Genomic DNA, 27,102 nt, shown 5'->3' with positions numbered 1-27,102 from the left:
CTGAGAGGTCATTAATCTACATTCTACATAATACGAAAGTCCTTCATGGATTTTGGTAGTTTAACAGTTATCAGCATAAAAGTAACTAAATCAACTTTCATTGCAACTTTGCCTCATTGAATTCACATGGTTTGCTTCCTTTGAACTTATAAAAAAATTAGTTTTGAAAATCTTGTGATTCAAAATGTATTTTTGCGTCAAGCAACAGAATAATCCAAACGCATCGTAGAGGCTTTGAACCACCGAATCATGTTTTGCTTCCAAGGTTGACACAGTGAAAAGATTTGCTGCCTTAAATCGGCTGTCAATACATCGACTTCATACCTCGTGCTGTTTAATTTGAAGAACAAACAACCAATCCGCTTGTGCAGTTAATCTTGAGTTTGATTCAAAACAACACAATTAGCTCATTTAATTTGTTAACTTGCTGAATTTATCAACCTACAAAATTTATGTACTTATAAAATTTATTAAATTTTAGAATTTATTAACTTATATACTAGGTTTATTAGCCTAACTTATTACATTTATTAACTTATAAAGCCTACTAGATTGATCAACTTATTAGATTTATTAACTTACTAGATTTAGTAACTTAATGAATTTATTAACTTACTAGATTTATTAACTTACGTCGGCTGCATAGCTGAGTGGTGAGAACTCTGGAACGGTAATCGAAAGGGCGCCGGTTCGACACCGCTCAAGAGCATGCGGCTGTGTCTTTGGCAGGACACTTAAAGGCATGCCTGAAGGTGGACACGAAGATTGGCTTCCTTGCCTTCCCGTCCACTTAATCTAAATCTTTAACCTCCAGGTGTAAGCCTGGATACGACAAACAAAAAAAAACTTACTGAATTTATTCTTTTCTTTGTTAATTCCAAAACTTGGTAAGAAGCCTTGAGTTTATCTTGTGGTATGGCCAAGGTGGCACACAGGCTGATGTGGTCTTCTAATTTAAGTGCGCTAGATGGCAGTATAGTTCCTTTCGCCGTTTCGTCAGTGATCGTTTCCAAATCTTCCATCACCTGGAAGCAGACCAACATGTTTAAAGCTTTGTTGATGATAGCAAAGTGTTGTGTGAACTAGATATATTATTACAGTAGAACCAGGTGTGTGCGTGTGGGCTCTTTGTATGAATGGTTGAACACAAGCAATCGCTTTGATAAGTTAAATTTGCAGCTTTGGATCAACTGTTGTCATAAATTATCATCTTCGAGCCAACTATTTCGTGGTTGCGGTCTAGGTACCGAGTTGTTGCGTTATTGAAACACAATGGCATGTATTACCTTCGAATAATATTTAGTACCCGCTAAACTGGTCGTAATAACAGTCTGGTCTCGCTATACAGGTGGTCGCCAACTGGGGTTTCGTAATCTTCCTTGATTGAAAGCTCAAGCGTTTTCGGGTTGATGCTGCAACGGCAACTCTGACGCTCTAGATCTTGGGCTAGTTTGTTAGTCGTGCTAAAAGCCGCCCCATAGTTTCCCATACCACCAGGTCACCTTTTCTGTTTACTACATATGTGCCAAATGCGTAGCAATTTTAGCATTTTCTTTTATGTTACATAAAATCGCTGACGTAGAATATTACCCGGTTTATGTTTGATTTTAGCCTCGATAATACGTCATAAAACTCTTTTGTCTCGTCATAAGAAACATCGAACTTCTTGGCATTGTGCAGCTCTTCTTCCAGTTCTTCCATGGATGCCACAGTCGCCGTGGGAGCCTGAGCGGCGATTGCTTTTACTTTCAAGTCTTGCATAATTTTTTCAATCCGTTTGATTTTTATCTCCTAAAAACAATGATTTTTGGTAAAAGGGTTGTAGGTTGTTAATCTGTAAGTGCAAGCTGTAACAACCATTACTGCAAATAAAGATCACAGCTCATGCTTGGAAAATAAATGAGGGGGTTTTGCTTTCCACTTTCTTATAAAGTGAATGCTTATCATTTTTTATATAAAATAAAAAGTAGGCCTTCGTTTTGCAATCTCGAAGAGTAATCACTTTTTAAACATGTTTGACGTCCAAAATATTTTACATAGGCCTAATGCTTCATCAAGGAAGACTTTCAAATTGGCTTAGAAGAATTTTATAGTTTTTCATAGTGATCAAAACCAGAAATTTCAAAGCAAAACGAAATAATTTTCCTACTTCTTCATCTAGTCTTATTTGTAAACTTTTCATTGTCTTTTTCGCCTCAATGAGTTCCTCATCAGGAATATCCATTGTACTGACAACTTCCAATTTGGTTTTTAGAGTTTTCAGTTCCTCGCGCGTGGCACTCGCCATCTGAGCTTGTTCTGTGGCTTCCTTCAATTCTTGCATTGCCTTCAACAATATTTCAGTGAGTTAGTTACGTCTTTATTACGCAGAGAATATATTTTTGCACAAACATGACAATCAACAGGAAAGGTCTGTTGTACCACGGTGGCTATAAAGCGGTCGCTCATTATGTCATCATAGAATTGATTGGACCATTTTTGTTGCGAAGTTTGCTTAAAAAGAATTTCTGTAGTCTACCATCTATCCCGGTAGACTCTAAAACATGATCGTAGAATTTACAAGAAAGAAAGAAAAGCACGATCTGTAAGGAAAAAAGTCTGGGTTTCAAAAACTGGAAATTAAGTTTTCTTTCTTGTTACTTCTATGGTCATATTCTAGAGCAGGGGGAAATTTTTTGCATGCGCGGGCCAAAAAAGGTGGTAATAATGCGGAGGCGGGCTGCAACGATGCTCATTCAGTAACATCACTGTAGGCGAACGTTTTGGACGAACGATCTCTGCAACTGCCATCAAGCATTCCTTTATAAATTCTCCTTCTTCGCATGTTTTCTTCTATCAGTTTTGACATTACGTGACTCGCTTGAATATTTCTTGCACCTTCTGTGCCTACTTTTTGTAAAGATTAAAGACGACTGTTGCTGCAAAGTTTTTGAGATTTCACACTCCAAAATTTATCTTTTTTGATATGCCAACTCAGAACAGCTCTATGTCACAGTTTTAATGCACGCACACAAACACACGCACAATAATTTTACAAAATTAATTTTAATAATGTAGCCTACATAGGCCTACCACGTTCAAATAAACCTTTCTACTACGTCTGTAGGCCTATCCGTATCAGGGGTTAGTTAAAAGTCTTTTTTTAGCCTTAAAATACGTTGGTAGTTGGTACATATAAGAGATACACAGCATAATTGCATTTGGTCGGCCAGAAAAAATACCGATTTTCAATTCGGTTAGGAGGTGGATACACAGAGCAGTCTTTAATGATGTCGTACAAAAGCTACACAAACACAAGGGCTGGATCCGACCGCGGGCTATAGGCTGCTCATTGCTCACCTCTGTTCTAGAGTTTTCCATCCATCTCGTTGTCATTGCTTTGAGTTGGATAATTATGAAAAAGCAATTTTTTCTAATGAATTTAAAACAAGAAATCTGAAGACTTACAACCATCTTTACAGCAGGATCAACTTTTTTCTTCTTTTTCTTTCGAAGAAAAATGAGGAAGATAAATATCAAGAACAATGGAAGAACGGCAAGAGCCCCCAAAGAAGAGCTAGAGTTTCCTGTTTGCGCGCTTGCCACTGCATCGCCTTCCCCGGCGTCTATTGGCAACCCTTTTCCCCCAGCCACAACGGTGGTGTTTCCAGTTGAACTAGTCTCCCTGTCCGGATAAGAAATCGATGGCGTTGCTGGTTCCTAAGTAACAAACGAGAATTATCTGTTTCCTTCCGTAACTACATTCAGTTTTAAACAACTTTTGCCAATGTAAGTTCAACCGTTTAAGTTTCCAAAGCGACTTTACCTAAGATTATTTACTTTCATGAGCCTCCTAGTGAAACAAAAGTTTGAAAAAGTAAAGTTTGAGTCTTACAGTTACTTCATTCTGGTTGTCTTCCTCGCCTTTCTGTGACGTGTTATCGTTGTCAGCTGGCGGCTGTGTCGATGCAGGTTTGGACGATGCAGGCTTTTGTGTCGATGCGGTATTTAAATCGTCAGTAGAAGGCGTTATCGATCCACCATCACCTTGCACGCTTGGTGAAGCGCCTTCATAGTTCTCTGTCGTAACAATTGAGTTCGTGGAAGGAGATGGAAGGAGTGATTCAGTTGCAAAAGTATCTACAATATTTTGTGTTGTGGCGGAAGAAGAAGAAGATGGGCTTTCGTTGACGGAATAAACGCCGCTTGAGGCTGAAGCGTCAGTTGAAGAAGCAGTGGATGCTGTCACGGTAGAAATTGTTTCCGCGCTGTAAGCGATTGAAGATTCCATCAGAGTGCTTGTACTTGTAGTAGTTACTGCAGTTGTTGCGATGACGTCATCTCCTTCATTAACAGGGATGGGGCTGCCCTGGTCAAGGGGCTCCACAGCCGTGGTTAAGTTCATTGTGGCGTTTCCAGTTGTTAAGAGCGTCATGTAGACTGAGATAGTTCCATTTCGGACAATCCACTTTTCTATGTCTTGGATGCGACCTTTATGTTTAGCAAGCAATTCGCTAGCCTTGACCAATATCTTGGTACTATTCTGTCACAACAAACGGATTTCATAAAATTAAAATTAGGCTAAACCATAATTAAACGTAGAAATTAAAAGTTTGCAAAAAAATAATTTGTTATATCTATAACATTAAGTTTTTGACATATAATAGCAATAAAATGTTATTTTTGCCAAAGATGGCAGATTTGACACAGCGTTTATCACACCTACACACTGTACCATATCCAGTATCCCGTGCCATAAAATGCACAATTTGCTGAAATACACACACAAATTATAAATTTGAAACCAATTAGTTTTTAACGCAATATTATTAAGAAAGAAATAATAACAAGGTATAGGAGAAGGTAAAGCATAACCAGACACTATCTTTATCGATATTTTGCATCAAATCACAACGATTGAAGCAAATCTATGGCAGGGAAGGTGATTTACGCAATTTTAGCTTGTTACGACACGGTATTTACATGGTGGTACAGTTCATGTCAATCATATAATTTTTGACAAAAATCAAATGTTTTCGGTAGGCTATATCTCAAAGATGTGATAAAAGAAATCCGTCCTCAGATTTTGATTCACACCCACCGGATAACTAACTAAAGAATTTGTACTTCACAAAATGTTTTGAAAAAAACATTATTGCAATAAAAGATTGATTGTATTACTTCTGCAGTCACAAGTGGGACTAATTCAAGATGTGGTGATAAAGTGTAATGTGTTCTAAATCGTTCAGTTTATTCATTAATAGAATTTTTGATGAGTCCGGATTTTATTTCATCAATTTCTGGTTGAAGAGTTTCAAAACATTGAAGTTACCGTAAGTACCTACCTTGCCAAGGTCAATAGAGATGTCATAATAAGCACCGCTCGGCTCTGTCACTGCCACCGATACATACGCTTTCCCGACTTTATCAGTATCACTTGTGGCAAAATTTATTCTAAGATCTTTATCCTCGAGCACTTTGGCCCAAAGATATCTCTCCACTCCTTTCTTTAGAACCAGTGTGATGTCATACGAAGACTGTGAAATATTTGACGTCATAATTGAAATGTTTCTTGAGATAATAAACGCAACGAGATTGCTTGTCACGCCATCATTGCGTCTACAAAATATGCTTCACTTGTGCAATTATGTAAATTGCAGGTATGTAGATTCTCTATAATATCAAGCAGTATCTTACACTTACAGTAGAATCAACCTTTTCATCATAGCCACACTGGCTGTACTAAGTGCGCAAGTACAAAAAATCACAGTTTTGTTATAAAAATAATTCTTATTTGAAGACATATTTAGGTGTAGAACTTTTAACTGCTCATCCAGACATCAACACTACTTTGTTTTTGCATTGATTCAATGTCTGCACAGTTTAACGTACCACTAATGTAAAATAAAGGAAACTTTCTTGTTTGGGAGAGTACTTTTTGCAACAGGTAACCTACTCACAGTGACAGAAATGGGAGATCTGCAGAGTTTCTGATAGATCTCTGGGATGAAGTATTCTTCCAATTTGTTAAATTCGTAGAGATGATAGCTGTGTTTCCTAATAGGAGGCGACACCATCTCGTCTAATTCAGAAGTGTTGACGTAATCTCCTATCCCGACTCCAAACACTGTTATGTTGGATTCGAAAAGCTGTGAATTATCAAAAGTTCTCACAACTATTGACCTTTCGCTGGCTATAAACGATGCTTGAAATCATAAAGGGCGTTAAGCAAAGCATGGCAAGATGCACTTCCACGGTTTAGTTTCATTCTACAGCATCACAAACTTATGTTACTAGACATAAATTCAATCAATTCAGTTCATAAAGGTCATTCAACACGAGCTAAAATGATATTAATTGGGGGGGGGGGGCGATTACCTACCCCGTGGCTATGCCTCTACCACAGTCTCAAGAAGGGCCGTAGATATTTCTCTTTAGAACAGTTTACTGTTCATAATCATGAGAAAAATCAAGGGCTATTGTCGAGGGGGAGTCACTTAGCAATTGACTGTTTGTGATCAAGGTTTCCTTTCTTTAGCTTTTACCTCAAAGGAATTACCTAGAAAGGTATAAGTGGTTCATGTGCTAGAGTTCTATTCAACAGATGTGTTGAGATGGACTTCCTCAATCAGGGCAACTAGCCCGTTCCGAGCGCTCATACGCCATAAGCTGGTGACATCGGTTATAAAATCGAGTGCTCGGCAATAATTTGTTAGAAATTATAAAAGAGTCCAAAATACCTCTTTGGCTGGAGAAATGTAGTTGACATTGTCTCTTCCATTTGTGACGATGATGAGCGCACGAGGTACAAAACTGGTCAAAGGTCGCACGCCCATCTCTTCGGTGAATCCCCTATGCAAGATATCATGTAAAGCTTTCCCTGTTTCTCTTGTTTCTGAAAAATGAAAGAAATACACAAATCTGTAGCTTTCTGGTATCGATGATTTATCTGTATCAATATTAAGGCAAAACAATCGCATGGAATTTGTTCATTTTAACAATCCTCATCATGCCTGAATAACTTCCATGACAGTGAAAAGTTTTAGTTTGCATCAAGTAGCCTACAGTAATGCCCTAGCCTACTGTATTTACTTACACATATACTGTACATAGGCTACAATGCTACATAGATATATATTCTTACTTATAGGTTTTTTTACTTCTTTTATGTCTTCAAATAAGTCTGAAGAGTTGGCGTGGTCGTTCAAATTGAAATAGACTTCGTGTTTGTTCGCATGGCAAACGGACATCCCAACTTGGACGTTTGAAGATGACACAGTAAAATTGGAAACAGTGTTGGAAACAAAATTGGTTGCTTGGTTGAAGTTGCTGTCGTCTTCTTCGAACTGTGCATTCATTAAAAACCAAAGGTCCATTTTAAGATCATCTTTGCAACCTTGGAGAAAACAAGCACGTCATAATATAAAAAGTTTCAGACAAACTGTCACATGAGTAATCAATTACTTACTATTTGACTTAATTATTTCTACTTTTTAATTATTACTTTTTTGAACTTTTACTGCTCATTGAAGAAAACGTAGTCGCTCTTTAAACCATCTTCTATACAAGAAGCATCAATGCTTCTTAAACCATGCAAATCATGGCGATCTATTGTATTCTCAGTACTCACATTTGGGCGGGCACTCAATAAATACAGTTACAGTTAATAAACATATTCATTGTATAATATACAATGAATATGTTTTGTGCTGAGCCGTTTTTACTATGGTAGATGAACCCTTAGAAGGTTGGGCTCCTGGAGTCTTGTTCAGTTTGGGGGGGGGGGGGGGGCTGTCGATTCTTCTTATGCTTTAGGAGTGATATCTCTGTCATTTTTTAAGGCACGGTTTCAAAATTAGGGATTAACTTTGTAAAATTATTCACGCTGAGCATATCCGAAAATTAAAATTATGTGAATTTTAGAACTGCTCATATACGTTGAAATGTTGAGGTGACTTATGACTGTAATTGTAGCGTGAGTTTACACATTATTTTTTGGTAGAGTAATGAAGAACATGCATTGCAATGTTGTGATTAAAACTTTTTTACATAATTTTAAATACAGCCAATTCCCTTCACGCTGTGAAACCATTAGGATTAACGAAACATGGGTCAAATTAATTACTTTCATCCAGCTGGTAGAAAAATGTTGAACAATACAATATGAAATATTTCAGAGGATGTGCTGAGAAATGCCTTATGTCTCTCAATTTATATTCTATTTTCGCTCAAAATTTCAGCTCAATAGAGGTGAATAAAAGTTAGGAAAAGTCAAGAAATCTCGTAGTCGCAGCCTCAGTGGATTTAGAGATACAGCTGTTGATACAAAAAGTTGAATTGACAGCCCCTCCCCCCAACCTTCAAATGTTAAGTTAGATTTTGGCACTTGTGGTGGAATTCAGAAAAGCATCTGACAACACTGGTAGAGGAAAAAATTCTTTTATTTGCTTCAAGGCAAAACCAGGAGTATTGCAGTGATTTGAGATTGAATGATCACGCTTTGGCAGTTGATTTTTCATATCTAGGCTATCGTTTCAACAAAATATGAAATAGATTTATCTTAAAGTTTGTGATCAAAATTACATCAACCTCCAGTCATGTCAAAGACTTGCTCATTGACAACACGCTTTGAATGCTTGATCAAATGAGCAAAGTTTAGTTATTTAGAAAAATGATAAACAAAATATAGTGACTACACTTTGTAGCTGATGTATTAAATTTAATAAAAAAAAATTATTCCACAAAAAAATGTTTGAAATTTTATTGAACATCACTTGCTTCATAAAATCACTACATGCCTACGTCATAATCTAAATACCTACGTCATAGCGAATATACCTCCGTCATAATCCTCGTTGCTCCAGGTTATGAGCTTATTTTTTAAATCTTTTCCGCTTTCTTTTGTCATAACCTTATTATTGTCAAATATATTTGAGATTGATTCTTTAACATCGTCACTGATCAAAAGAAAACAACTTTTGTTAGTTCAGGACAAACAAAGAAAGAAACACAGTTTAATTAATAGCACTGTTTTTGAAACATCAATACAAATAGATAGTTTTAGTGAGGCGCATGAAACTGATTTCCATCATTTTAATTTTATCTATATAATTTTCTGTCAATAACATATTCGGATTGGAAGATAGGAGCTCAGCTGCAACATTTCTTGTTAGGCCTACCTAAGATCCAGGCTTACACACGGGAGTCGAAGACTTGCTGCAGCCAGAGATGGGCTTAAAATCTTGATCGTAAAGAACACTTTTGTTTTGCTGAACTTGATCTAAGATTTTTTTTGTGTGATCTTGAAGAACAGTGAGATCAAGTTCACTTTGAAATTGAAGTTTGCTTACTAGAAAGAAGCATGTTTTTGTAATTCGTAATGCACAAAGTTACTAACGTAATTAGTGGCAACTACCAACGTCAAGCTATTGTTAGAATGACATGTGTTCCTGATGTGTGTCCAGGAAAAGTCGATTTGAAGTTTTAATCTAATTTGATCAGTGCTGCCATTTCAAAATTTAGAAGTTTTTTCTGTTGGTCATAATAATAAAAAAAGTATCTCAAAAGAAATGTATCAGAGGCTCTACAGATTGGCAGTTTTAAATAATTTAGGCTAAGGTTAGGTTAGGTGTATTGACAGCTGAAGAGAATAACTTTTTCTTGGTCAGTTATCATATCAGAATCTTAAGAAGGTAACTTCGTCTATTCCTTATATTGATGTATGATAAAAATTGATTCCACTTTGTTCACAATTATTTTTTTGTGAATTCCAAAAAAATGTTTTAGATGTTTTAAAAGTTTAGAATTGCGATGCTAACAAAATAGATTTCATAGCTGACTTTGGTCATGTAAAGTAGTTCAATGCAATAAATTAACCAGAACAATAATTGTTCAAGGTCTGAGTAGCCTATAAACAAATTTATTAAATGTGAAAACATATGCTGACTCTTGTTTGTATGTCGTTGATATTTTTGTTTGAAGTGGTTTATCTAACCGCAGACCTCAAATTCGTTTTTGATAGCAAACAAAAGTATCAGAGTTGCCAGATGGGTAAATAAGCAATAAACATTAATACCAGCAAAAGTTGAAAATACTTAATAACACGAATGAAAGCTTCCCGTATGAATCAGAAAAAAATTTGGTGAAAAATTATGTAGTTTAAACGTGATTCTTTTTTTAAATAGAAGGCATAAAACTAATTTCAAATTTTGTGAGTTTTTCTGTACCGGCACTGTAGGCTAACTACCCTCGATCCTGGGTGTAACTTTGCAATAGGCCTAATAGGAACAGTCACTAAATTATTACAATTTTAAGCCAGCGATCAAACCCAACTGTTAGCAAATAGCAATTACCTTTAACCAGGTCGCTTAATGCTTATGAATAAGATATTTTTTTGCAACGTTATTGATCAAAAACATCATTCTTTCAAATGCACAATAACTTCAATAAGTGATCTTGATCTTCAAGATCACCAAAACTGGTGATCTTGCCTATTTCTGGCTGCAGATTATGGGAGCTGGAAAACAAGAATGTTAATCTTAGTGTCCATCTTCAGCCATGTCCTACAGTGTCTTTCAGGTATCGAACCTACTTCCTACTGAGCGCAGTATCAGAGATTTCACTACTCGGCTCCTTGACCAAGCAACAAACTGCCAGTCAAACAAATTAGTAGAGGATCATTTGACAGGGAATTCCAAAGAGTTCAGAAAAATAACATGCAATGATGCAAACGTGATGCTTAGTCACTGAATGCACCGTGCAACAAATTGTCAAGTTAAAAAAAACAACGCTAAGTAGTGAACGCTAAGTAGCTAAGTAGTGAACCCAACGCCAACGCTAAGTAGTGAACCCATACATGCATGAAGCATGTATGGGTATGTGTGAAGCATGTATGGGTATGTGTGAAGCATGTATGGGCATGTATGACGCATGTTAATGTAAGAAAAGTGTTTTTCACCTTTTCTGGTCTCCGCAGTCGAAACATTGCAATTGAAAATGATCTTGTACGGATCCCATGAGATGGTCGGGGTCCTGGTATGAAGAAGGATTTTGTGCCAAGTTGCTTTCCACGTAAGAAAAAATCTATTCAAACATTAAAAACAGTAATAGCTTGCATCATAAGATTTCTTCGTCCATCACATCAAAAAGCTCTAACAGCGATGGTAACTTCAAAACATCATTGTATTTCTCACCGATTCAGCAAAAGTGGATTTACAGATTTGGTTGTATACTTTGTTTTTGTTTTCTGTAGCGTTTAATTCTGAAAAGTCGGAAAAAGTGAAAACCTGCTCGTCATCCGGGCCAGTCGCCATGGCATTGAGCTTGTTCATGTCAAACGTACTGCCGACGCCGACAACTATAACGCTCACGTTGGAATCTTCAACCTGTGTGAAACAAAACATTGCAAGCACTCAAAGAATGTTTAAAGTAAAGTCATCTTATTAGGGCTACTCACAGTCGAATGGACCCATATTGTGTTACATGACCATACACACAGCTTTTTCAGTTCATGCTTATTCAATTAGAAGCGCTACACGAAAAGTTCAAATTGAACACTGTAAGAATGGAAGCGTATTTTATTAAATAAAATAAGTAAAACATGAGGTGAAAAAAGAGGCAGACACCATAAGGTGATGGCACAACAACATCCAGGCATGGACCAATTTAATTTGACGACTCTAGGAGAGCTAGTTAAAAACCGTGACTCGTGGAAACAGATAACGCATGTTGATGCGCAATCTGCTGCAAGCTGAGATAGCAATTGAATATAAGTAAAATATGATGAAACATTTTTTACATTTGAAAGAGCAGATTGTGCATATTCTTCTGGTGCTTGTCTGTTCACCCTGATCACAATTGAACTTTGAATTCCCTGACTTGTTGTTGTGGTAGCGATTTCTGTGGTAGTCGCTGTGCCTTCCATCTGAACAAACCTTTTGTTTTTAAAATATTTTTGATGTACAGTAAATTGTCACCTCTTCCAAATAAACGGATTATCTTGCAAGTAATGCGTTTATACCAAAGCTGCGATAGTTGACTCATAAAAGTATTTTAAATGAAGTAAATACTGTAAATAAACGTACGGCGGGTTAGGTTTATGTGAAAAGTATTGCAGTTGCTTCTGCTGCACATTTCGAACTATTTCGGTTATTCAAACTTCCCTATTTCGTCTGCTGGCTGGTACGTTTGTCATTTTAAAAATTAATTCTATGGTGTGCAGAAGCCTATACTTTACATCGAAATAAAACGAGAGTTGCTTTTTAACATTCAAGAGATTTCTACATTCTGTGTCATGCTGCTCTTGCTTTGATGTTAACCTTTTCTTATTTTTTTCATGAACTTTTGGTGTTGCTATTCTAAAGGTCTGTTTTTCTTTGTTGTTTTATTTCTTTTATCGGATATTCGTTTATCGCTGACGTATAATTCTAACAAGGAAGGTAGGCTAGCTGGCTTGGTGGACTGTGGTTTTTATCTGCCATTGAAGAAACAACACCTCACAAGAAATTTTAGTCCGGAAAGCTACATCCATCGATCTAAAGCTTCCTTTTGTTAACTTTAAGCAGATTGAACATTTGCAAGCATTGGTAGAAATCTTTCTGGAGATACTTGTATGCGCTACCAGTTGACTGTTTTACGTTGCGACTTCTAAAAACTGTTTTTGTTGCTTGGACAAATTAAAATTGGTTTTGTTACAGCTAACTGACATACTCAGCTTCTTACGACTTACGTCATCGTTGAGGACGTCACTAACATAGGCCTACTCAGCTTCTTACAACTTACGTCATCGTTGATGACGTCAATGTCGTCAGGAATGTTAGCATCAGTGACAATGACGAGGACTCGACGTAGGTCTGTGACATCATCGGGCGACCGCGCTCCGTTGGAGGAACTGAAGCGGCTGTTGACGATGTCTATAATTGCTTCATCGGTTTGAAGGTTGACTGAATAAAATGTTTATTCCCAATTTTGCGATTTTGTTTGTTGCTATTGCTTATAAGATCACACTGTGCAGCGTTTAAAAATTTTGTTGATAAGTACGAAGATGTTTTAACTGTTTCTGAATCAATTTTTTGTGCTGAATTTAAAAATGTAAAAAAGAATTCAGATCAAGTTTTTTCTCGATAACATTTTCAATTGTGCTGCTTCTGATCGTCATTATGCGCAAAGTAACTCATTTCTGTGGGAACTCATTTGGTCTATTATTGTAACTCTATTTTGGTAAAATGATAACTGAAAAATTACGCAGCACAACGGGTCAAGCATTTGAGAAGTAACATTAATTGTTCAGAAAACAACTCAAGCAGATTACGCAAGATGGACAGAAGCACAACACGAGATAGTGGTACAAACAAAGTAAAAATACGAGAAGCACAAGACATCAAACACAAAACATCAACAAGCACAAGGCATCCGCCCCCTGCCCCCCGCTTCTGGCGCCCCTGACAGTGACCTATACGTGATTTACAAATTGACGAAAGTTTTGCTTGGTGACTGTGCACTAAGTGTACACCATACAAGGGGACCTTGCCACAGCTGTAACTGAACCTGTCCAGATCACTTTTAGATTTTTTCATTGTATTATGGAAACAAAACTTATCAGTATAAGTTGTTATAACACAAACGTGTCGTATATACTGACGAGGGAAAGTGTTTTCGAGCAGCAGGTGCATTGGTTGTGATGTCACTGCACCTTCATTGTGATGTCATCAAAACCTAATTCAATTGTTGAATCGTTTTCATGACGTCGCAATTCTCAATCTCAAGGTCTTGAAGCTGTCAAAGATTTCAAATGCAATTTGCCAAAAAATTAGACATGATGGAAGAAAACTGATAACATTTTTAGATTCAGCATCGAAAAGTACACTAGAAACAGTTAACATTTTAGTAACTTGTGAAGAGAGGGGCGTTCTTTAACTTTAAACTTACGTAGCACAGTGTTATATTTTCATTTACATTTGTTTATTCATCTGAAACGAAGATAGAGTAAAATATTTCACTGTAAAGTAGCAAGTAAGAGTATCATGCTGCTGTTACAGTCGACTCCGCTTAATTCGGACACCGGATAACCCGGACAGCCGCTTTATTCGGCCACGATGCTCGGGAACGGAATAAAAGTAAAAATTGCACGTAAAATACTCCCGTTAATTCGGACAATTTTCCGCTTAATTCGGACACAGGCAGTGTTGGGCGCGATAACTCATTTTTCAGTTGAGCGATAACGATAATCGATAAACGAAAAATGCCTAAAGCGATAACGATAAACGATAAATCAAAAAAAAGTTAAGCGATAACGATAAACGATAAATTATCGCCGATAATGTCCGATAACGATAATTTTTTTTTCTTGGTCAGCGCTGCCCCATCCCATGCAGAACGAACTGTTTTCATAAACATGCCGAAAAATCGAACATAATATACTGTAAAGGGACAAAACTTTTTGTAAGTTATGCATAAATAGAATCGCAACAGCGGCAGTGGGTATCGAATCTTCAACCTCTTGATCCAGAATCAAACCACTGAGGTAACCGCTGTGCTTATAATTATACCTTCAGATACCAGTTGGATGCTTTTATCAATTGAGTTACACTGCCGCTTACGTGCAGTGGGCAAAATAATTAAATCAAATGAAAATACCACAAAAAATTCCAAACTTTGTATTTTGTTTTCTGCTTAAAGGGCTGTTTACAGCAAAGTCAGCAATAATTGAAAAAATTCCCAAAAACGCAAAATGCTTGAAAATTTATCAGTAATTTTAAGCGTTATTGGTAGTAAAAATGTGCATACCGTGAAATCCATCAAGCTTGTCAAATTAGTCGTGTTTGTTTAAGAACAATAACATAATTATCGTAATTTACTGATAATTTCAGATATATTTTTTTGTTTTCTTTGTGAACACCATCATTAAAGCAATGGCAGAACGCTGAGTTGTTGAGATAAGAATTACAATGTAGGCACTGTACTAGTGGGAATAAAATTATTTGATTGAGATAGGCTATGGCGCATAGGTAGGCTACAGTAAATGAGAAAGGTTACACTGTATTTAGCATAATTTTACCACGCAACTCGATCCGCCTATTGTCATGCAAAAACAACTACAAGATGCAAAAAACGTGATGTCGGTCTGCATGTTAAATGCTTCAAGCAATATCATATTCCGCAATGACTTGTTTCAGTGATGTTGTGTTACTTTGCTAATTTTCATCTTCATATATTTTGAACTTTCATTTCAATAAAATGCTTGATAACAATAATGACATGACAAAACATGAACAAGACATTTCCCATTTATCACTTTGAGCGATAAGTAAAATGTAATAACGCTTAAGCATTACGCACAAGAAACTTGTGAAATTTGATAACGGATTTGCCTAGCGTCTTACATATAGGACGGCTTTTTTCTCAAAAAGTACAAACACAATTAGGAAAAAAATAATTGTGATATGTTTTTTAGGTCATAATTATGCAATATTTAAATTTTCCGAAAATTTTTTTAAGTACTTTCACTTTCGGCACAAATGGGTTAACTTTTTAAGTTAAATGGCACTTATGCATTCGGTTATTATTTTTGGATTAAAGTTATATCGCCAAGCTAGAAAAAAATCGATCTTACAGTCTATAGCCGATCTTGTGTTGTTATTGTGTGTGAGTTTTGTCTTTTAACCTGAGTTTGTGACGTAACCGCACGTCTCAAGGCAAGTTCTTGCAATTTTAGTTAATCTACTCATCTAAAGATTTAATGCGCTTAAAACAGTAAGTTTCATGTTTTGACGAGAGAGATTTTATTTTTTACGACAATTACTAAAAACTAACACTTTTCAACGAAAAAAGGAAACACAAGAATAAAATAGTTGATCGTGAGGGGGCGCGAAAGACCATGTTTCCGATGTAAAAGCGGCTTCGTATTGCGACACTTTCACAAACCACTTGCCAATTTCTTTCGCTTTGCTTCAAAGGAAGTTGTGCCGCCTGTGCGCTTACATTTTTATTGTAAAATTCACTCGCGATTGCTCATTGCAGCAAAACAATAAGAGACTTGTTGCATGCATTTCATTGCATTGCAATTTGCAACTCTAAAATTTATTGTGTTGTCAGGGCCGTCGCTGCAGGGGGGCGTGCCCCCTCCCCTGATAACGACCTGTGCACACACACTTCAGGCACTGAAGAAAAACTGGTTTTAATTTTAGTTTCATAAACTAGGTGGCTAGTAAAAATATTACTTTTTATGATCTTTCCACTTGTGTGTTGATCCAAAATAAAATTTATCGGCGATTAATTATCGGCGATAATCAAATATTGCCTTTGGCGATAACGATAAACGATAACTGAAAAAATAATTGAGCGATAACGATAAGCGATAAAAATGTATCGCCGATAATTATCGCCGATAATGCCCATCACTGGACACAGGACACAGTATTTGAAGATTTACTTTACTATTTCAACCCTATATGTGTCTGTTACACAGTAATATATTTGTTGAATCGCTTGGTATCGAAATACTGCACAATACAACTAACTAGAAAGTATAACTATTATGCCTTTTATGCGATCAGTGCCAATTATTGCAGTATAGCGCAGCTGCAATTCATTTATTACGCAACAGAATAGTATTTTTAATGCGTTGCATGCCTTTACGCATACCATGAAACAAACAATTGATTTTCCTCTTAATTCGGACAAAGCTGTTTCTCCGCTTAATTCGGCCAAAGTGAGCGGAACCAAAGTGTCCGAATTAAGCGGAGTCGACTGTATATATTTCAAGTTATTTCAAGTAGAGTTTGTGTAACCTAGAATAACAACTATTTTGTGGCACTTTGCACATCCTGTATTCTTTCAAATCGCTGCTTTGTCAATTAAATTTCACCAGTTACAACTCACTTCACCCTCTCACCTTCGTTCCGCCTTGTATCCGACACAGCCGTTTTCAAGGAAGACAAACTGTCACTTTCGTTGAACCAAAAGTGAATTTCGTGCTCGTTGTTTGATAGCACCGAAAAACCAATCTGAATTTTTGAATTGGAAACACTGAACTTCGATGCAAGTGCAGAAATGAAATTCAGCTGACTTTCAAACTCCTCATCACTAATATCCTCTGAGTCATCCAAGAGAATCCATAGATCGAGTTTGAATTCGTCGTCACAAAACATGTCTGTTACATCAAACATTTGAAAGTGAAGCCGTCGGTATAAAATGATTTCAACAGCAGTTTAAAAAAAACAAATAAGTTCATGTTTCTATTGATTATTATGTGCTCATAATGCAGTGGATAATCGCATCGTTGGCATGCTTGTAATTCACCGATGAAGCCATTATCCGTAATCCTAGAGTGACAATTCTAGAAGCAGGTATGTGGAAAACATTTATAATTTACTTTTTATCATTGTTTGTCGTATCCAGGCTTTCACCCGTTGGTTGAAGATTTAGATTAAGTGGACGGGAAGGCAAGGAAGCCAATCTTCGTGTCCACCTTCAGGCATGCCTTTAAGTGTCCTGCCACAGACACAGTCGTATGCTCTTGAGCGGTGTCGAACCGGCGCCCTCTCGATTGCCGTTCCAGTGTTTTCACCACTCGGCTATGCAGCCGACTTTTTATCATTTATTTCGCTTTATAGCAACTAAGTGGTTTTCGGTCTGATTGGAAACCTCCCAAACAGATCAGAAACAAACCAAATCTCTACATATTCTTTCGTAGGTTCTGTTTAAATGCCTATTTGTGTTAAACTTAAATCTTTTCTTTTGTGTGGTTTTCTTTCGTGCACTGTTATTGGCTTTTTCCAATTAGAATCTCCAATCAACCCATATCGCCAGAAGGCAACAAGATACCTAACATTGGACTACCCAAACAGATTGCTCTTCAACAAGGTTAGTAGTGACTGAGTTGTTAAACACTATCTCTTTCTTAAGTAAGGTTATCACTATGTAGTTAACTCTCTCGGTTCAACTACCACAATAAGTCATGACTGATTGCTTTACCTAGTTGAAAATATTTTCTAATCGCTCACTGTTAGCCTACGTATGTCGGATTGCCAGTATTGTCATAAAGATTCAACTATGTTTTATGTGTGCACTGTACAGGATATGTTTGAATAACAGAGTAGGCTACTCGCTATTTTCGTGCCATAATCGTAAAATTTTTCGCTAAATCGAGTTGAAAAAGAGGTTTCATATTATTATTACATTGACGTAGCCTACTGTACTATATTCTCCTATTAGATATGAATGAATAACGCATGTCTGAATTGTAACAAATTGTGATTTACTTCGATGTTTTTAAACCTGATCGTCGTTTTCTACAGATTTGCTTGAATTGCTGAAGTTAGTTAATTTATGTGTTAGAAATTCATCATCAGTCGTTATCTCCGCCTGCGGCAGATTACGCATCAACATGGCTTATTTGCTTCCAAGAGTGGCGATTTTGAGCCAATTCGCTCAGTGTCGTCAAGTTGAGTCCGGTCCATGATTGAATGTTGTCTTGCCAATGTTTTGGTTGTCTGCCACGTTTTCTTTTTCCTTCTACTTTGCCTTCTGTGCAAACTTTGCTGATTCCGAATTGTGATCTTTTAGTGTGGCCGAACAGTTTTAAAACTTTTATTTTATTATTGCTGCAATTGGATGTAGTTTTGTCATAGTTAGAAGATCTTATATTTTCGTTTGATCAAGTAACCTTTTGTTGGTCATGCTTCTCATGATGTGATTTTGGAAGGTAGTGAGATTTTTCATTGTTGATGATGTCCAATTTACGCATTCTAGACTGTACAGCACGACTGGTAAAACGTAGGTGTTGAAAATTTTTGCTTTCAGTTTGATTGGTAGTCTATTGGATGTTAGAATCTTTTTGTTCTTTTCATATTCTGGACAGTATTTGTTAGAAATTACTTTGCAACAAATAAACGTTTTTGCAGATAATTTTAAGATTGATTTGTACATTTCCAGTGGAAGTGTTAAACAAACAAAATCAAGCTTTGGAAGAGAGTTTGCTTTGTTGAACCATAGAGAAATAAATCAAAATAACTTTATTGGGTTTAACATGATGTATTACATACACAAATATAACATAATTAAAAATGAACTCAAACGTTTTCGACACGTACGTGTGTCCTCATCAGGAATTACATATCTGCAATATACATAAAATGAAAATTGTAAGGTAAATTTGACTTTGCACTATAACTGTAACTGTATACTAACGACATTCCAGACTGAAAAACACAAACTGAACGAGTGACACAGGAATGATTACGAGTAAATTATACGGAGGAAACAGATCACATGAGGTGTAAACTACAGGCATTTGACACACAATTAGAACACACACAAAAGGAACGATGAGCTACAGGCAAATAACTGCCTGTTGAGAGACGGATTATTACGTTTGATTCTTAAGGCTTCCATGATCTTAGTTTTAGAGGCGATGTGCTCACAAGAGGCGACGTTTCACAAGAGGCGATGTGCTCTTTAATTGCACTTTTGGTTGTTTAGTTTGAGTTTAAGTGCTCCCGGCCCTTGTCAACAAATGTCTGGTTGACATACCAATGTATGTCTGGTTTGCGTCTCTCAAACAACTAAATTTATACACAACATTCGAAAATGTTTGGAGCACTTAAACTCAAACTTAACAACCAAAAGTGCAATTAAAGAGCACATCGCCTTTTGTGAAACCTGCACTGACAATGTCTCGATCGACCAATTTGAAATCATCTCTCGAGGCAGATCTGAAATTCAGACTAAGATCATGGAAGCCTGAAGAGTCAAACGTAACATTCCGTCTCTCAACAGGCAGTTATTCGCCTGTGGCTCATCGTTCCTTTTGTGTGTGTTCTAATTGTGTGTCAAATGCCTGTAGTTTACACCTCATGTGATCTGTTTTCCACCGTATAATTTACTTGTAATCATTCTTATGTTACTCGTTCAGTTTGTGCTTTTTAGTCTGGAGTGCCGTTAGTATACAGTAGGGTGGCTCGTTTTTGAACTTTTTTTTAAATTCCCTCGGGGTAGTGGGGAAATGGTGCCAATGAGTGAAAAAACGCTCATGACAAAATTTGAGATTTGTAAAAAATTGTCTTCAGCCTCCTCATGGGGCCAAAAAATCAAAAAATGGGGTCCCAAACGCAATTTTTTTTTAAATATTTTTACTTTGGATAGATGCAATATTGTTTAGATATATCTAATTAACCTAAGAAAAACAATTGGCGTCATTTGAACGATTCCTTCAGCTTCCTCACAACTTCTGAAAATTTTCATTTTGCTAAAAATTTCGCATTTTTGTTTGTGGTTACATAACTACAAACTTCGTCAGTGACGTAAATTCAAATAAAAGACATCACTTTTTCCTACCAAATTAACCCAATTTCATTAAAAAATGACGCAAGAGCTCAGGGAAGGTCTATAAAGAGAAATACAATGACGTTTTATATTTGGCAAAATGTCTAACGCAATTATGTATCATGTAACCACCCACAAAAATGCGAAATTTTCAGCAAAATGGAAATTTTCAGAAGCTGTGAGGAAGCTGAAGGAATAAATTAAATCACGCCAATTTTTTTTCTTAGGTTAATTAGATATATCTAAACAATATTGTATCTACCCAAACTAAAAATATTTAAAAAAAAAATTGCGTTTTTGACCCCATTTTACGATTTTTGGGCCCCATGAGGAGGCTGAAGACAATTTTTTACAAATCTCAAATTTTGTCATGAGCGTTTTTTCACTCATTGGCACCATTTCCCCACTACCCCGAGAGAATTTAAAAAAAAAGTTCAAAAACGAGCCACCCTAGTATAGCCTACAGTTACAGTTATAGTGCAAAGTCAAATTTACCTTACAATTTTCATTTTATGTATACTGCAGATATGTAATTCCTGATGAGGACACACGTACGTGTCGAAAACGTTAAAGTTTATTTTTAATTTTAGTTATGTTAGATTTGTGTATGTAATACATCATGTTAAACCCAATAAAGTTTCTTTGTTTTATTTCTCTATGGTTAAACAAAATCAAGTTGAAAATATATTATTTCAAATCGACAGTTAGTGTGACTGCAATAAAGCGTTACAATGAAGAAGAAATATTTGCAGGAAAATAACCCTCTCACCTTCCTCCTCGTTAAATGCAGTGACCACTTGAGTGAAGTTGGTAACATTTCCTTGCGGATGATAATCTTCAGCCCAAGCCTCACTTTGCACTGTGACGTTGCCAGGAGTGTTGGGACCATAGATGTGCTCGTTGAAGGCTTGGGCTACAAGCCCCGACACCATGGGGGTGCTGAATGCAAAGAAACACATTGCGAGCAATCAGAGCCGATGAAAGGTTAATTTGAAATATTGGCAACTTGTTAACCCTATCTGTAGCGACACGTGGCTTTATGAGGACGCCCCACTCTAGTCTTGAAATATTTAACAGAAGGAAATATGCTAGAAATTTGAAATTTCTTGACTTTGAGTTTTTATTCTTTGCGAATTTTCTAAACCTAAACTGCTAATTTTTTTCGTTTTTGCCCTTCGCAACAAGCATTTCGTCTTAAGTGGCTAGACATTTTCGTGCAATGCTAGTTATATAATATGTTAGTAGTGCAATACAAATGTTAGTGCAATTACTTTGAAATCTAAAAACGCCCAAAAATACCTTATAAGTATGAGAAAAAGTAATTTTTTGTTTAGTTTAGCATTACTTTATGTTATAATTTAAAAATTTCAATTTTGAACCTATTTTTGGGAAAGTAGAATAAAAACCGACTTTCTGACGGTTCTTCATCTCAAACACTTTATTTCAAAAAATTTGTTGGATAAAAGTTTAAGTTCTATACGCACAATACACATGGCTATTATCTTGTAAAATATTTTGGCTCTGTGATTTTCATAGCTCCCGTTATTAGGGATTAATTAGCACGGGGCTAAGATAGCCCGTGACGTACTTTCTGTGTACGAAAACAGCTCGTAGTAAGATAGGGTTAAGGAATTCCTTTCTAACCTGTAATTGGCTGCGCAGTACAAGCACTCAATGTTGAACACGTGCTCCATTCGTGCAACCAGTGTGCTAAGTGGTGGAGATGATGTGATAACAGAAGAGAGATTATGCACGTCTAGATTAATCTGGATACAAAATAGTTTCTTATTGTTTTTCGAAAATTACTAAAAGTATTGTACATTGCTAGAAAGTCGTTACCTTGAAGTTGAGCCAAAGATTAGTGTCACAATCAAGGTGCAATGCCTCGCGATGGCTTGCTTTGTATCTTAAACGAGCGTTGTTGTTTTGTTTGTAGAATTCTGGTGCGATGTATTATTATCGGTTATGACCTGAAGTAACCTCTGATTACGAAATCTGTATTATGTAACGTGTATTTTTCTGGAATCATTTTCCCTACGTGACCTTCTAGAGACTTCTGTTGTTTACATTTCAATGCTACGTGACTAAACGATGAGTTCGTGTGATGCAACGTTACGTAATCTTCTCGAAGTTACTGGACTGAACAGCCAACTATAAATAGTGGTGTAGTTTGTGTATTTATTATTATGGTGATTCTTATAAGTTGATTATGAGAGTTGTGGATTGGTAGTTGATGCAAAAATTAGAGTTATTTGAGAAGCCGTTCGTTAAAGTTCTTCAAGAAGTCAGATTATCATTTCACTAGTAGAATTATTCGACATTTAATTGACTGCTTTTCGGTTTGACCCATTAAACTACGTCATTGAATCTTTCCAAGTCTTTTTCCTGGTAAGAGATAGAAAGAAATCGTGACAATTAGTCAACCGGCACGGTCAAGTTATTGGCAAGATTATTTTGTATAAAATATTGAGCATGGCTTTACACCAGCTCTGACGAATCTGAAGCCAGTGAAAGTTATAATGAAAAAGAATCAGTCAAGAAATCTAGCCGTTGCACTTTAGAAACATCTTAAGTGCAGGGCCTCTGAGAGAAGTTTTCACTAGGGGTACGAAGAGTCATTCCGGGCCCCCTCTCACTCCGGGTCCCCTTTGTCTTGGGCAAAAACGTGTGATGTTTGCTTAGGCGTATTGCACACCACACAACATTTTACTGCAGAATTGGACATCTGTGCGCAATAATGGTATCAGGCGGCAATAAAACTATTGTTTTGTGTGGTGCATATCATGTAATCTGTCTCTCGCCAATTTGTGTATCCTGCATTGAATTCGTGTGTCAGTTGTTGATGGTGCTATACTGCTGTTGAGAGGTGTCGCCTATTGTACATCTTTAATGTAAAATTTTTAAATGCATTTTTTTTTAGTTCTCTTAGATGTAGCTTATAAGTATTTCTGAAGAGGACACTATGTGGTGTCGAAAACGTTGGATTTAGTAGTTTTTTTATGTTTTTTTTTCTTGAGTGTTTAATGTTAAATCCGTTAACGTTACTGAGTGTTATATGTATCTGGTACAAGCCAAGCTCTCTACCAAGGCTCAAACATAACATCTTGTTAAAACATAATCAAGTTAATCATCTGGCCAATCCTAACCTTTCTTCATTAACTTTTGCATTCACCACATGCCCATCACTAGCAGAGGTGAACGAGAGAAGTCACTTTTTTTGACTCCGGCTCCGAAAGTATTCTCGGCTCCTGCTCTAACTCCGAAAGTCATTTTGAAGTGAAATAAGCGTGGAACTACCTTTGTCAAATAGTTTTTAAAAAACACAAAAAAAACACCCGGGCTTTTTGCCCGGGTTTTTCTCAAACCTGCTTTTGCTACACTATGCCCCTCCCCCTCCAGGACGCAGGAGAATAACTAACTTTTATGATCTAATTTAGGGTGATTTTAATAGAACATTTTTATACGTAAAGCATTGAATTACCAATTTGGGCTCCCAATTTACTCGCAAAGCCATCGATTACCTTTCTGGGCCCTTTTGCTAGATTACGGGCCCCCAGGACTAAAGAATAACTTTTATGCTTGAAATCAGTCGTTTAGGATTGTTTTAACCAAACATTTTTGCACGTAAAGTATAAAACCACAATTTCTGGCCCCTAACAAACACAGGCCTGGGCCCTCAAGGGCATGCCGTACTCTCCGTACCCCCTCTCATAGGCCTTGCTTAAGTGGCAACAATTTCAACAAACTTTCACACTAATTTACATGTATTTCAAAAGTTGTTTAAATCATTTCATAAACACCCAAATAAATATAGTTTTTTAATTATTGGATTTTGTTTGAATGTTGAAAAGTTTGGGTGTTCATCGTTTCATCGTTTCTAGCAATAATTGCATTGAAACGTTGATGTGACGAAAGTAAAAGCAACGACAAACAAGTTGATCTATGGTTTCACTGACGTTTCGCACATCATGACAATGCGCATCCTCGGAACAAATAATATACAAAAGGAAATTTATAAAGTTATATACTGCAGCGTGATTGACAGCAAGAGAAGATAAGAGTGAAACAAACATTATTTTAAAGATTGACAGCAAGATGTGAAAGTGGTTACTTTCCACGTTAGATAATGTAAAAGTTTCAACATTAAACATAAAGTCGAAGTAGTTGAGACCAACAGAAATTCGAAACGAAATTGAACTGCCAGAACATTTCCAACTGGGCTCAATGAGGCATGTTAGCAGCGTTACATTAAGAATAACAATTGATTGCAATTATGTTGATATATATATATAATATTGTTTCTTTCAAGATATGATATTTGAAAGGTTGTTCTGTATAAGTGCAATCAAAAATAAGGGGAATATTAAAATATTTACTGAACCCTTTAATTGCCACGCTTTTTTTGATGCATTTTTCAGAATTTAGCTTGAGCAAGGCTTTGATTTTGAACTGCTGTATTTTGAGAACGGTAACTGCCAGAAAAAAATCAATACATGAAAGTTGTTGCATTTTCAACAGTCTTTAGAAATATGTTCACAAATTTTCGCTTTTTTTTGGAAAATACCTTGAATGACTAAAGTTTCTGACAAAATACAAAAATTTTGCTTTTTTTGATTTTCTTTTATCGATTCCGTTTAGATATCTACAAAAATAATCTTCAAACTGCAATAAACTTCACCGGTATCAGGCAAGGGTTACGCTTTCCGTACAAACATTGTGACGGTGATGTTTAAGCTTTATGCAAAGAAAGAACCGCATTAACTTCACTTTGCCCAAAAAATAAAAATTCTCTGTAAATGATTGAAAATTGCCGAAAAATTTCATATACAAACTTAGCAATTTTTTTCAACTTTTAGAAAATACAAGTCTTCCTCTTTCTATAAAGTAAGATCCATGCAGTTTGGCAAACAAAAACCAGAGTTATGGTGTTTGTAAACAGTGTGTATATTATAGGGCTCGGGCTCTTTAAAGAGCCCGTGGTAGTTAAAGGGTTTTAAAGTTGGAAAATGTTTAGGTTCGTTTTGTGTAGGCTATTATTGTAACTGATGCCATCAGAAAAAAAATAAATTTAATAGCTTCAGATATAATCAATTTATTAAAATTTTAGGTAAATTTTAGAACAAATACTTTGAAACTTAACCTAAATATCAACAAAATTTAAATATCATAACTTACTCAATTCTTGGCGAATGTCAAAAATATATTATTTTTTTATCACAGGGTTGTGAGCTTTATAAGTTCAGAAAATCTCTATTCAAAGATATACAAAAAACTCCTCTTTTTTTTGCTTCACTTGGCATGGACTGATCCACACGCAACGTTCTTCAGAATGATTTGTACCGTCAATGTTCATTAAAAGTAGGGAGTTGGATTTTAATTGTTTTCAGCACACTCTGCTGTTTGTGACTACCATAATCGTAACAAAGGTCGGCAATAATATTATTTCACATCAGTTGGCTGCAAAATAACGTCAATGAAATTTTCCATAATTGACGATTTTCAGCCAACTGTCGCAGTTTTTCAGGGCTGTGCTCTGTAACGGAGTAGCCCCACTGTTATGACGTCTGTGCATGAAATGTCAGTCAATTAGAGTTTATCTAATCAATCAAAAATACAAAGCACAAACGCACTTAGTTTATTTACCTGCCATATTCCTCCGCCAGGATTTGCATGAACGCGTTCTTTATCTTCTCCAAATGTTGATTCCATGAGAGCGTATCTCCTCAAAATAGAGAAATCCTGCGACACGTCGGAAAAGCGTTTGATTTTTTGAATGGTGGCTTCCACTACATCCCTCCCTGACGCACCTGCCTCCCACGTCAAATCACGTGAACTGCAAGGAAAGAAAATGATCTTCCGTTTGTATCAATGGCTAGTTTTCGTACGTACCATACCATTTCTACCCAAGCAAGGTTTGGTACAGTTTTTGGAACTTTTCACGTTCATTGGCATACCAGAAAGTTGCGTATTGCAGCTTCTACAACCATCTTCTCCATGCGCAACCTATGGCTTAATTGCATAAAAATGTTTTGGAATGAGAACTCTTGTGTGAAACGTTTAAGTTCATTTTTGATCTATTTGAAGTTTTGAAAGGTAAACAAATGTTTATGACTTTCAAATGTACAGTAAGTTATCGGAGGCATATGCAAGCCTGGTGTCAACTCAGGTAAAGGCTACTTTTTGCAGCAATTCAACAGGTATAGAGATAATAGGGCAACTTTGGCAATATTTTTCAGCTTCCATTTAAATAACAAAGTGAAAGTATAAATCACAGGTCACTTGTAGTCAGTAGTAGAATAAAAGTTTTAAAAAATAGTCTACTGTAGAAGTTTGTTAAACCTTCTTGCAGTGAAATAATTTTTTTCAAAACACAGAAACTTACGTGTAATTGACGCTGTTTGTCTTCCCCCGGGCGAAAAGCAAAAGCACAAGAAGCGCAAACAGAAAGCGTTTCATCGCTGGCCATCTGCGTCTTCTCTTTTGGTTTTCCCATGGAAAGGCAAAATTATCCACCCAGTAATTTTGCTGCATACGATCGACGTCACATTACATTGTGACGTAACAAATCATTCCTTGCAAGCTCAATAGCAGGCAAGGAAGAAAAGTGAGAAACTTACTCAGTGTCAATCAATCAAGTTTTCTTCAGTATATCTTCACATACAATATTTTGTACAAACGTAGGCCTACTATTATTATAAAAGACACAACGTTCATCCATGTAAAAGCTACAGCGTGTGGATGCACCTAAACAACATGCGATCATCAAGGTCAAAACTCCCACACTAATTTTTAAACAAAATT

At 36.4% G+C, this 27,102-nt stretch overlaps 1 protein-coding gene across 2 annotated transcripts in view; it reads right to left on the bottom strand.

Annotated features, from left to right (window-relative positions):
* Positions 1 to 26,777, bottom strand: part of LOC145768743 (uncharacterized) — a 52,048-nt gene extending 25,271 nt beyond the window's left edge. Inside the window, exons 1-19 of one of the 2 annotated variants that reach the window (XM_082580324.1) lie at positions 26,684 to 26,777; positions 25,945 to 26,134; positions 21,946 to 22,067; positions 21,071 to 21,240; positions 16,871 to 17,128; positions 12,760 to 12,920; positions 11,777 to 11,902; positions 11,172 to 11,363; positions 10,937 to 11,061; positions 8,818 to 8,936; positions 7,124 to 7,375; positions 6,720 to 6,874; positions 5,940 to 6,128; positions 5,325 to 5,516; positions 3,875 to 4,522; positions 3,448 to 3,699; positions 2,150 to 2,326; positions 1,591 to 1,791; positions 852 to 1,025 (exon numbers count right to left, since the gene is read on the bottom strand). In XM_082580324.1, coding sequence (XP_082436450.1) covers positions 852 to 1,025; positions 1,591 to 1,791; positions 2,150 to 2,326; positions 3,448 to 3,699; positions 3,875 to 4,522; positions 5,325 to 5,516; positions 5,940 to 6,128; positions 6,720 to 6,874; positions 7,124 to 7,375; positions 8,818 to 8,936; positions 10,937 to 11,061; positions 11,172 to 11,363; positions 11,777 to 11,902; positions 12,760 to 12,920; positions 16,871 to 17,128; positions 21,071 to 21,240; positions 21,946 to 22,067; positions 25,945 to 26,134; positions 26,684 to 26,757 — 3,777 coding nt within the window. In that variant the 5' untranslated portion in view covers positions 26,758 to 26,777. The remainder of the gene's footprint in view (positions 1 to 851; positions 1,026 to 1,590; positions 1,792 to 2,149; positions 2,327 to 3,447; positions 3,700 to 3,874; positions 4,523 to 5,324; positions 5,517 to 5,939; positions 6,129 to 6,719; positions 6,875 to 7,123; positions 7,376 to 8,817; positions 8,937 to 10,936; positions 11,062 to 11,171; positions 11,364 to 11,776; positions 11,903 to 12,759; positions 12,921 to 16,870; positions 17,129 to 21,070; positions 21,241 to 21,945; positions 22,068 to 25,944; positions 26,135 to 26,683) is intronic. The other variant, XM_082580326.1, reaches the window with a different exon arrangement.
* Positions 26,778 to 27,102: the final 325 nt, after the last annotated feature.

The sequence above is a fragment of the Aplidium turbinatum genome, chromosome 4 (genome assembly GCF_918807975.1).
Source record: "Aplidium turbinatum chromosome 4, kaAplTurb1.1, whole genome shotgun sequence".
NCBI classification, from domain to species: Eukaryota; Metazoa; Chordata; class Ascidiacea; order Aplousobranchia; family Polyclinidae; genus Aplidium; species Aplidium turbinatum.
The sequence above is the reverse complement of the archived record's forward strand: the minus strand, read 5'-3'. Positions and strand labels throughout refer to the sequence as shown.